Consider the following 12,986-nt stretch of genomic DNA (forward strand, 5'->3'; position numbering starts at 1 on the left):
CTGTGTCAACAGCAGTGCCCAGTGGAACTCTTGGCAGAATTAATAGCTTAGGCACTACACTGTGCCAGCATGGTTTTATTATTTTTGGACTCAGGTTTATTTTGAAGCATTGCACCACACTGTACCATGAAGTTACATCAGTTAAACTGTTCTTAGTGAAGATCTTTGCATAATGCTTTACTGAGTATGCCTAGATATATACTCAGTGTGCACAATGCTCTAGATGTGTCCAAAATCTAACAGACTGACATGCATGAGAATAAAAAATTCTATTTGCTATACTAACTTGAAGTCTGTATAATGAGAAGCTATTTATCATTTATTACAGATAGAAAACAAATTACAGAAAGTATTGATAAGTAAGAAACTCCTGTTTTATCTTATAGAGAATATTGAAGACAAGTGAAATAATTTGGAACTCCAGGAAAAAAGGTTTATGAAATTAAATAGTTACATACATATACTTGGTGATTTATAAACCTTTTAACATTCATACATAGAACTAGAGTATAGAAATAGTCACTCAGGGACCACTGCAATTATTTCTTTTTATAGCTGTGTTGTGTGGTAGAAATAGATAGAAAAAGAATGAAGTCTTCCTTTATATTGCCACTGTGTATCAGTGATTCAGGCACAGAAATAATATGAATAGAATGGCAAGAACTGTCTTAGGTGAGTAGCTTTATTGAAAGATATATATTAGCACTTAAAATAATCTCTTATTACAGATTCAACCAACTCTGGAGACAACATGTACACTTTAATGAATGCAGTACCACCTGGACCCAACAGACCTAATGTAAATATGAATCGAGTTGCATACTTTTTGAATTATATAGCCTTGTTTTATCCAAACCACTACATTTCCATCACCTATGTTTAATACTAAGTTTTCCATTTTTATGGATGACATTTTAGCTGTTTCCTCCCACCATGTCCTTTTTAATGTTTCTCAAATCAATCATGCAAATACATACAAAATAATGAGTGGGGACACTTCTTCTATACAGAAAAGATCTTAAAAACTTGTGCATGTGGATCTTTGGGATGACTTAGTTTGTCACATTGCTGTGCAATAGAATTATTTGTGATATGTCATCATCCTTGGAGCTGCCACTAAGCATTAGTTTCGGCAGGATTAAAACTTTCATAATAAAAAAGTCTCCACCCCTGACAGAAATGTTTAAAGTGACCCAACATTATGCTACTGTGCTATTCTGTAAAAAAGGATAAAACTAGTATCTTTAAGAAGAAATAAATTTCTGTTTCAGGCCAAACTTTAGCAGTTCTAGTACTGACAAAAATCTGTTTTCTTAGGTAGAACTTGTTTCTTTTCTGATCTCTGTCTATGACTTCAGTTTTATTGTATTTTCTGATGACAACCATATTTCACTTAATTACAGTTTATATTATGGGCCTTTTGAAAAGCAAAGGCCAGTGAAACTTCAAAAAACAGATACATATATATTTCTAGATAGCTATTCACTGATTTTTAAAAAATATTTATAATGTTAATGCCTTTTAGTTTTTGAAAAACTAAAATTAAGGTTAATACCTGAGATTGCACAGAAATGGCTCATATTGCAAAGAGAACAGAGTAGTCTGACTGTCAGTGTAGATAGGGTGGGATTTGAAAGCTGTTAATTAATCACCTACTTGTTGACGAAAATAGTAAACTTCACTGTAACTTCAGTGGGAACAGAGCTAGATCAGCACTAGCAGGTTTGAAAATCGTACACAAAGCACTGAAATAAATTATAAATTATCTGTAAATTTTATGCCAGCCTACAGAGGTGAAATTCTCAAAAAATCAGGAAGGCAGCAATCAGAAAAACTGAACAAAAGCAATGACGCTTTTGTCATCTTCACATATGACTTTCACTTGACTTTCACATTCAGAGCTGGAACTGTGCACTTTTCCTTTACTATTTTTTTTTCCTGGGGAATCTTTTCTTTTTATTAGATTACCTACAAAAAATTGTACAGTAATACCAGTTTTTAACGTCTGATCCTTTTATAGTTTCCAATGGGGCCAGGGTCAGATGGACCTATGAGTGGACTGGGTGGAATGGATTCACATCATATGAATGGATCATTAGGTAATAATAGTAATATTACAAGCATTGTGAATTTTCAATGACCAGTGCCATTTTCTATGTTCTCTGAGTGATGTGGAAGACTGTACGTAAAAAAAAAAAAAAAAAAAAAAAAAACCTACCACCACCAACAAAAACTTTTAAAAACAAAAAATGTATATATATCAGTAAGAAGTATTAAGATAGTTTTAATGCATTTGAATTGGCATACATAATGCACCTCTGGAGGAAAAATAATGTATTTTATTTATATAACAGATATAGTTTTAATCCAGTTATTAAAGACACTCTGATGATGGCTTAAGACCCATTTTAACTTACTTCTCCTCCTCTTTCAAAAACTTGAGAAGGTGTTACTGTGACATGCTGGTGCAAGTTCTTATCAATTACCTGGAAGTAAGTTGTTACATATATTGATGTATTCGTTAAGGTGTTTTTATCCCAACATTTGGATATCCTCGTTTGTCTATAATTAGCCTTCTGTCTGTTAAATATTAGTATTATTATTCCATCCCCACAAGCAGCTTCAGAAAGGTGCAAAGAGCATGCAGAGGCAGGAGAAGCAGGTTACTGTTTGACTTTTGAGACTATGATTTTTGAAGGACTCATATCTAAGGGAGAAGCCTTGCACAACTCTACAAAATTTCCATTGCTTTATCTGTTGACTGTCCTAGCAAAGTCTTCTGCCTTTGCTCTTTGCTGGAAGGATGATCAGCTCTTGAAAGGGATTTAAGAAAGAGGGCAAAGGTAAATAAATTGCATTTCTGCCTTTCTCCTTCATACCCACAAGATAAATAAAGACGAGGTATTTATTTCTGCTTATACTGTAACACTAGGGCAGTAGCTGAATGCATTTGTGTGTCTTATTCTTCACTTCTGACTGCACCAAGCAGTGTCAGTGATACAGGCAACAGCAGAGGGAGGACTTTGGATCTCTTTCCTCTTCTATACCTGTTATCTACCAGCAAGGCTCTCTTTTACACCTGGGAGCTGTCCTGATGCCCACACAGGGCACCAGCAACTTTCTGCTTAACAGCATTTTCCTTTATGGGGAAGAACCCCACCAAGCTAAATACGCTAGGTGGGCAGAAGCCAAGCTGCTACTGATCCCTTTGCTTCTGTCCCTGAAGAAAAGCTCTGTCATCTTCCCAGCATGGACACAGACCGACCTCTTCTCCATACTGCAGTTAATAACATTTAATTCCATACTACTGTGGTGGATGAAGATCTGTCGTTCACAGCCCCAAAGTTCGAGATTTTGAGACAGAAATATAAACAAGTAAAGCGAAGGAAGAAATTCAAAAAGTGTACAACGAGATAAGAAAAACTATTATCGAAACTCATTTAGCAGACATTCTGAATGATTAAAATTCAGCAGTACACACCTAACTCCTAACAGAGCTGTCTTTTTCTTTTGATGGGAAGGCAGGTCCCTGAAATTCCTAGATTACTTTGCATAAGGACACCTTGTGATTTTACAACCTTTCTTTACATATTACAATCCTAAAACGGATTGTTGCTTTAATTTATTAATTAATTATTATGATGCGCATTATGTTCAAATAAATGAGAATCTGTGTAAAAGGTAATCACATCTTTTTCTGTTACTTTCCATAGCCTGAGAATTATTTCTTAGCTAAAAGAAAAATTAAAATTGAAACAGTTATGGAAGGATTTTGTGTGTACCTAGCATTCACTGAGTTACTTTCTCCAGTGAAAATGATGACGTATTTAGTCAAATTAACTATGACTTCTTCCCAAGGTTAATTTTGTATCTAAAATGAAACAGTTCTTTTCAGAGAGGAGGGCTGGGAAAGATCTTCTGCTTTTGTTTCTGTGCAGCAGTAGGCAGCTTTGTCTCATGCTCAGAGGTATACATTGGATGAGCTTCATCTCAAACTTCAATTTCTTTCACCACAACTATTCTACTGGATGTCTGTACATAGCTCTCATTGTTAGAAAGCAAACTTTTGCTGATTTCCACCAAAATATTCTCTTTTGGCTTTGACAAATAGCTCTTCCTCTTCCTAACATTTATGAATATGATAAGTTTATAGCGAGACATCATAATCCTTATCAACCCTTATTTTTTGTGTCTACATTTAGTGAGCTGTTCCAGTCTCTTCCCATTGTTTTTCTCTGATGCTCTTCTAGTTTGAATGTCTTTCTTGCAAATAGGTGGCCAGAATTGTTTACTGTCTCTTGCTGCTAAAAATGCCTGTAGTGATACATCTCTCTTAAAATATTTCCCTTATTCTTGGGTTTACCCAAGTGGGAGTTACAGCATGTGGAAAAAAAAAATCTTTTCAATATTCTTGCATTCATTGTATTTAAATTTATTTGGTCTCTGTTATTCCAGCCCTCAAGATCATCTGCTTCTAAAAGATAGTATCATCAGTATTTATAATTAGAAGTTAGTGTCATTTCATCCAGTTTCAGAAACCAGTAGATTTCTGCTCTGGGAACAAAGACATTCATGAAACCCTCCCAGCTAACGCTAGAAGCTATTCCACTAGAGCACTGCCTAGAAGGGAGTTTTGAATAGCTGAAGTTAAGTAAAATAATGGTCTTTTTTTTTCAGGAACATTAACTTCTACTAGTCATCCATATTTTTTCCCTTGGTCTGCAGCAACATTTCCTATAGGAGTATGTACCCCAAATTAATTCCACTATTTGTACCCTGCCCTGGCTAAGAGGACAGGGAGGTTCAATGTGCTCTTTTTTGAGTTGTGCCAGGCTGTCTCACCCTAGTAGGATGCCATTCAAATAACCAACATGAAGCAGAAATATGTCCTTCATTCTTTTCTTCCTTTTTACATGAGGTTTGTACACAGGACTAACATTATTCTATACGGACTGTAAACTTTTACAAAGAGAGACATTGGGAAGGGAAGGAGATAATGCACTGTTATGTTTTAACTGCTGTCACATTATATATTTAGTGTGGAAAAAAAGCTCTTAAATTAATTTCAGCTCAAAACTAATTGAATAATTATCTATTTTAATTTAAGGCTCAGGAGACATGGACAGTATTTCCAAAGTGAGTACCTAATGAAGTATTTGGAATTTTTGGAATATTTCATTCTAAACATATTTTTTTTGTTTTTGTTATGAAGCTTTTTATTATGTGTCTACATTTTCTGCTTGTCAACTCTTTGGAAGCTATGCAGACAGTATTAGCTGAAAATTTAAAAGCAATGTTTATGATCAATAGGGAGTATAAGTAGAATTATTTCCCACTGCATAATAATGTGTATTAATTTGTGTGATTAATACATATCCAGTTCATAATCTGATTGATCGTGTTATTATCTTCCATACTGTTAAGACAAATGAATATGGTTCTGATAATCAATTCTAGTTAAGTGTAAGTTTGGGAAAATGTCTTTAGGATGTTACTTTTAAGCACTGCATGGTTGCTTTTGTTACCTCTGTAAGGCATGGTTAATATCTTAATCATTATTCTAAGTCCCTAAAAGCTAAATTAAAAAGTAGTTTCAGAAGCAGCACTGTTTTGATTTCACAGCCATTAAATAGTATGCTCAAAATGAATGTGAGTTTAACCTGCAGGGGTTTTGCATTTACAAAAATAATATTGTGCTTTAATATGCCACTTCTTCCATTAAAATAAAACTACTACATATGTGATCATTATTAATTTAGGAACTTATTCAAATAAGGAATTAATGAGCATATTTGGTATTGATAAAGTGGCATAAATCCGTCCCTGCAACATACTACGTTTTGTACTCAGCATTTTCAGGTGTAACTGACTCAAACTAATAAATATATTACTAAAACAGACTCCCTGCACTCTTGCGCTTTTCATCTACAAAAATAGAAAAGGATGAATAGATTGTTTCAGATAAAATTCTGTAACTCCTTTTGTTGCAAAATTCTTAACAATCTTCCCAAAAAGGAACATGAGTTTGCAGTGGGCATATGAACTGCCTGTGCATTTTGTCTAACTGAGGACTAAGTACCACAGTGCTGTTGCAAGATCCCTTCCAGTGCAGACTTTGCCACTTTGCACCTATCTGCACATGCTCTGGGCATGCTGAGGGTGTCAGTGTAGATGTACCCTTGGGATGGCCCTGAGCTACGATGAGACGCAAACATATATGCCAAAAAGGAAGAAAATGTTTGCCTAAATTCACGTGGGTTGACATAGAAGTTTGTAGTGTGAATTGGCTGAGAATACACTCTCAGATGTTCAAAAGACTGGAGTAATTCTTCAGCTGGTGGTACCTATTCATATATCCAAAGTGGAGGACGGGGACTCTGAACAGTTCCCCAAGTTTTGGTCTTCAGATGAGGCTATGGGAGATGTGTAGCTTGTAAAGTGTACTTAGGTGTGTATCTTAGCGTTCTGTGCTGTCTATAATGGCTTTGCAGTCACTGCCAATATAGCAGACAACCTTGCATCAGAAGAAATTCACAACAGGCAAACACCATCCTTTCAAAGTTCCACAGGTGGTTATGGCTTTACATCAGCCCTCCCTGGCCTTTGGTGGAGAGCAGGATCTCAGCAGTATGTCTCCAAGGCCATTGCTGCTCCTCCGAGGGAGTAGCATCTGTAGCAGTGCTACATGTTTGTAAGTCTTCAAGGTCTGTAATGTGTTCAGACCCCACAAAGAGTAAAACAAGGCATCTAAATGACCATGTTGCCTTAGCTGTGCTAATACGTGCAGTGATGGATTCAATGATAACAAGCGTACAGCACTTTAAAAATTAATGACCCTATTTTTTCATTGTATTTTGTTTTGCAAACTGCAGCATTTTTAAGAAAAAATGAAAAACAAAACAAAAAAATATGTTAGCTTGCCACAGGATTATTTTTAAGGGACCATATTTGAACCAAAGGTATTAAGCATCGCATGTGTGTTAACAGGAGTATCAGGTATTCTAAAAACCTGGATCCAGACATTTACCTGGAAGTCTTGTAATTTGTTAACCTTAAAAAATGCATCATGCAAGTAACATTTGATGCATGTCATGTTCAAATAACTGAAAAAAAGGTGTTTTGGAAATACCAGGGTTATACTGTTACACCATTCCATATAATGGCTTTTAAATACCTTTTTCTGAGTAGTACTGTCCAATATGCAGCCTTTATTAATACTAATAAAAATGTGTGGGCAGAGCCTTGTGTATTGCATTTATAATTTCATGCAGGTAACAGTATGTAATACTTCTGAAACTTGATTGGAAAAATTCTGTTTGCAAGGAATAGACAATGTCAGGGCTGATGCATGGAAAATAATTATATGGCTGCCTTCCAGTTTTGTACCAATAACCAGGATTGTTCTAGTTAAGGTAATAGTCTCCCTTTATACCTCACCAGGTAGTCTTGCAGTTGGCTTTTTCACAAGTAGATTTCTGATTAATGTGACAGGAATTGTCCAGTGGAGTTAACAGAATTTGGACATGATGTTATTGGATGCTCAGTTACAGGCACAGGACTTCAGTGGAGTAAAATAAAATGCACATTAGAGGAGCTGATTGTCTTTTCCCATGAGATGCAGGAAATTAATCCAGTCTTGGTAGTATCAGTACAACTCACGGAATTCAGAGCTACATTTTCCATAGACCATTTTACTTTAATTGGCTGAGTGGCAAAACATGAAGTTTTTACGAAGTAGATTGAGATGGGGGAAGTAAATGAACTGAAATTATGCATATTAAATAAACATTAATAACCAGTGTTTCTTGCAGTGCCCATGGAATTTGTGCAATCATCAAAGAAAGAGTAGCTTTGGAAAAACTGAGCTAGTGCTACAATGTGAAACCCCATACTGGCCATAAAAGCAGCCCAGGGGAGTTGCTATAAAAGTATTTATGTCAGGAATTTGAACCTTTGGGGCCAGCATACTGTAGCGATTGCAGAATTTCAAAGCTTTGTACTACACAGAGCAAGATAAAATAGGGGTAAATCCCCAAGGAATGAACAAAAGTACGGGAGCATCATATAAAATAAATGTGACAAGACCTTAGTGGATTTTAAAATTTATATTCATAGATTTTAAGGTCAGAAGGGACTCATATGGTTGTGTAGTATGACCTCCTACATAACATAGGCAACAGGATTTCCATGAATTAAGTCCTGCTTCAGGTACGACAGCTGTGGTTGTTGAACTGAGGCAATAGTTTTCAACCTTTTTCAAGTTGTAGATCCCTAAATACTTGCTACAATAACTCCACTGAAAAGCACACTCAATTGTCTGATGTTAATTAACTAGTTGAGTTTTCAGTTGTCTTTGATGGACCTGTTGTTTATTGATTCCTGGGGATCTGTTAGAACTACAGTGAACTAGCTGGTGAAGGAAAAATAAAGGCCAGGGTCTTGACTTTTGTAAATGTTTTTTTAATTAGCATTTCAGATGTTAAAAACAGTTATGCCTGCATGTGGGCTGTATAATTAATTTTGTATTTAATCTATAGTTGAAAATAAATGCACAAAGCTGAACTCAAACATATTTGCCCATTCAGACTGAAAATGGTGATCTTCCCTCAGGAGTATGGTAAAAAATTAGTGTAATCTCTTCACTAGCCATGCAAAATACATCTCAAAGCAGATGGTGTGTATTACAATCAGCTCTATCAGTCTGCTCATCTGGTAGCAAAAAAGTAACTAACTGATTTAAGCCTTGGTATTTGGAGAAGCTGGGTATAAATTGCTTTTTTTGTTTTTTTCCTCCTTGGAGGTAGAAGTAAATCCTGTCAAACTCTGGAATGTGTTACAATATTTAAACTATGGGAAGTGGTCAAAATGGAGCTTTTTGATTGCCAACAGGATCATGCAGAAATAGCGTATGAAGGGCAAGAAATCATAGCTGTCACATTTTCTGTTCAATGAACTCTCCAGAGTACGTACATCCTGTGACTGGGCTCCACTGAATGGAGCCAGGCTCTTCTCAGTGGTGCCCAGTGCCAGGACCAGAGGCAGTGGGCACAAACTGGAGCACAGGAGGTTCCCCTGAGCACCAGGCAGCGCTTCTGTGCTGTGCAGGTGGCTGAGCACTGGCGCAGGCTGCCCACAGAGGCTGTGGGGTCTCCTCCTTGGGGATCTCCAGAACCCACCTGGACGTGGGCCTGAGCACCCTGCTCTGGGTGGCCCTGCTGGGACCAGATGGCCTCCAGAGATCCCTTCCTGCCTTGGCCATTCTGTGATTCTTATGATCTCTGAAGTGCAAGTGCAGGTTGTATACAGTCTACACAGTTGTGAGGAAAGTACCAAGGAATTAAGTGAACTTCCCTTTAATTTCATCTCTCCTATTTTTCATTCAAAATTTGTCCTACTGCAGACTCATTTATACTAAATGAAGACTGTCTGCAGGTGTTTCAAAGTGCAATACATTTCTTTTTTTTTAAAGAAGCCTCATAAATCTCTGCTAACAGACATACTATGTTAGGATTGTTAGAAATACGAAGAAAGGGACAATTCCACTCAAGATTCTTACAGCCATTGTTGTTCGATCACTTTGATCAAAATCTCTATTTGCAGTTACATGTTGTTGTCTTGCCCATTGACTGCACTGGGTTTGTGCTAAGTTTTTATGATACACCAGACTTGCATTTGTATATGTAAAATTCAACAACAATATAGCATTCAGTCTTTCTGGATCAAAAAGATCAAGGGAAGAACTGTGATAGACGTCATAAACATTTCATAATGAAGTTCTTGGCTTATCTCCCCCATTTCCCTGACTATTCCTTTTTCATCACAAAACCTCTGTTAATAGGAGTCTTAGCAGTGCCTCTGTTAATAGAAGTCTTCACAGTGATGGAAGGAGAAGCATCCATGCTCCAGGCATGGCAGGGTGCCACAAATCAACTTTGTAAAAATACCTAACGAATTGTAGTGTCTACTGTAATCATGTATTAGCTGTTGACTTGGAATAATTTATGTGACAATTATCTAGTTTCGCCCTTTGTGTAAGTAACTGAACCTTGAAAGCATTTTCTGAACATTGTAGAAGTGATTGTGTAGTATTTCTATGAAGAAAAAAAGGAAAGACATTTTTCTTCAGAAGCCTTTGTATTGTTATTACTTACTAGCATTTCAGTTACATCTAGGCACTAAGAAGGTAGATTTAGAGTTTATTGCATATGCTCTGCAAGCAAATGGCAAAAGTACAACTGCTCTTGAAAAGTGTTTGCAAGCCCAGTCCAGGGGCTAGCTGTTACTCAGGAGCATTTAATCTTAACTCTGCTGTGCCTGTAAACTCTGCATTAACTGCTTTCAGTGAAGTGGCTTAGCACCTCAGAGTTTGAACCCCACTTGTGAACTGCTTGTGAAATTGTATTTCCACCGACTAGACACTGTGAGCAAAGACAGAAGTCCCATTATGTCAAGACATGTGCTCATAGACTTCACTGAACTTGACCATGTGATTTAACGTAGTGACAGAGTTTACTCTTAGACCTGCTGAAGTCATTTATAGTTTTCCTTGACTTCAACAGAAGATGCTGGCTGTAACTTTGAAAACAAGAATTACAGATAACAGTTGTTACTAAAATTAGTGACTGAAGCACACAGAACTCAGCAGAGGCTTATCTTTTGTCTTTGTAAATCCCAGTGCATTGCACAGTACATTCTACTGCTGCTCTACATTGCAGAAATGAGCTGGTGTCTTCAACACTTAATCTGTGTTTTAAAATCTTATTTAACAGAACTCTCCCAGTAATATGAGCATGAGTAACCAGCCTGGCACTCCCAGAGATGACGGTGAGATGGGTGGAAACTTCCTAAACCCTTTTCAGAGTGAGAGTGTAAGTATTTCTTTATAGAGTTGTTTACTTTGGGAACCTTTGTCCCTGCTATTTTGTTTTAAAGAAGAAAAAAATCCAGCAAGAACAAACAGTTTTGCAGTGTACTTGCAATGTCTATGCCTTAGGTGTTTTTTTTTAATAGCTTCTAAAATTAGATTATTAATTTACCAAAAAATTTTGCAAAATGCTACTAGAAGTTGAGCTGAAACGGGTAAATGTGGGAGGTGTAGATCTACTGCAGAAACTCTTTTTCTAGATAAAGAGGTGCATTGTCAATGAAAGTTAGATCTGTCAAGCAGTAATAATTATGCCCTATGTATTCAGTAATGCACAGCTGGGCATTTGTCAGGCGATACCTGAGCAGCCAAAATACACAAGAGTTGACAGATCTTTACATCTGAGTGTTTCAATTTGTGGTTGCCCAACTTTTGACTCCTAAACAATGTGTACTGCACTGCAGGAATGTCTTTTAGGACAGGATTCACACTGAAGTGTATAATTAGAGCACCAGATCTCATGTTGTGGAGAGGTAGAGACAGAATTATTGGAGCCATTAGAGACAGAAAAGGCAAAGGTGCCCTCTAGTGTTCATTCTGGGACAAACGATGTTCTTTAAAATGGAGTATGCTTGAGGCAGCAAAACATGGTGTGCAATAAATTACAAAGCAAGACCAGTATTTTCATACTCATGTGCCTGAAGCTGGGTTTCTAAATCCACATTTAGGTTCCTAAATAGAAGTGGCCTGATTTTTCAGAAGTGCTGAGTGACTTCAACACTTCTATTCTTTTTGGAAATCACTGCTGCCAGAAGTGAGTGCAACTTCATTAACTATGCCAGTGGTGAATTTTAGCTTAGAAACCATGAGTAAACAGTTTCTCTTAGATCACAAAAAGCCGAACTGCATGGCAAGTTAAATGGGAATCAGATTTTTTTATTATTATTTGTTTGTTTGTCTGCTTTTTGTTTGGTTGGTTGGTTTTGGTTTACTTCTTTAACTAGTGAAAAGGAAGAAGGAGCAGTTTCTGCATGTTAGCTGTTTTTGTAAAGGCACATGGTCAAATTGTTTGTAGTATTGGAGAAAATTGGTTTGTACCACCTAAAGAGATTGACGTTTCAAAATCTGCCAAAAAGGCACTAACCACAAAACATCCATTAAATGTGATCCTTGGTCATGGTAATCCTTGACACTCAATTTGGCATGCTTTGCTTGTACTGAGGGCAGACAGTCTGATTCAGCAGGCAGGCCAGTTAAGCAAACTAAAGGCCGGAAGGAAGGACTTTAGTTGTACCCAAAAGAAAATCAGTTTTCTCAGATACTTATTGGATTCTAGGTGCACCTAGGTGTCATTTTCCTACCCGAATGAATCTGGGACCTAGTTTTTTCAAGGTTTTCCTATGCCTTCTGTGTACTTCTAGGTATCGCATCCTCTGTAAGATGTCACATTTTAGTCCTTGGGAACTGTCTTGCTTTCTTACTCATATTTGGTTACTTGGCTATTTAGAGTAGGTGTATATTATAAATTCCTTTCTCAGGCAAATTTGCTGCTCATCAGGAGTTTTGCTTGGGAATGGGGAAAAAATCTTGACTAATAGTAAGCTAAATATGACAAATAAACACTGCTTTGTCTTTAGATTCCTTGTCCAAAGTGATTACCCAGGTACACTGTGATACAGGAAATCATTTGAATAGAGGCTTTACATAAAGCATTTCAGTTGGTCTTACTCTTTGGCTAAAGATAAGCATGTTCTCACTATCTTTGCTGGCCTACCATGAGAGTGCTCAGCACAGGGTGGGAGTAAGCACTAAAGCAGAAAAAAACATCAGAGACATGACATGGGAGAAAATAGGTTGTACCCAAGCAGTCCATTCTATCCAGTTTTCATGACAGAGAAGACCCACACAAAATGTTTTTTTGAGTATTCTTGGACACTTGGAAATGGCCAGCTCAAAGCTCTAGCTTGGGCAGTTTTTTTATTATGTGGCTGTTCTTGTGAAGGCAAATTAATCTCTCAATTTCTTGTATCAGTTTTCATTACACTAATACTTCTTGCATTTGAACATTTTCATCAACTTAGAAGATTTTTGGCCAATTAAGTGTTTCTGCAAGTTTTCACTT

General features: G+C 36.9%; 1 protein-coding gene across 8 annotated transcripts in view; it reads left to right on the forward strand.

Annotated features, from left to right (window-relative positions):
- SSBP2 (single stranded DNA binding protein 2) overlaps positions 1-12,986 on the forward strand; it is a 194,320-nt gene that overhangs the window by 166,782 nt on the left and 14,552 nt on the right. For 6 of the 8 annotated variants that reach the window (XM_083817196.1, XM_083817194.1, XM_083817200.1 and 3 more), the window contains 4 exons: positions 729-799; positions 2,021-2,099; positions 5,108-5,136; positions 10,770-10,868. In XM_083817196.1, coding sequence (XP_083673322.1) covers positions 729-799; positions 2,021-2,099; positions 5,108-5,136; positions 10,770-10,868 — 278 coding nt within the window. The remainder of the gene's footprint in view (positions 1-728; positions 800-2,020; positions 2,100-5,107; positions 5,137-10,769; positions 10,869-12,986) is intronic. The other 2 variants (XM_083817198.1, XM_083817197.1) reach the window with 1 other exon arrangement.

The sequence above is a fragment of the Anser anser genome, assembly GCF_964211835.1.
Source record: "Anser anser genome assembly, chromosome: Z".
Classification (NCBI taxonomy): domain Eukaryota; kingdom Metazoa; phylum Chordata; class Aves; order Anseriformes; family Anatidae; genus Anser; species Anser anser.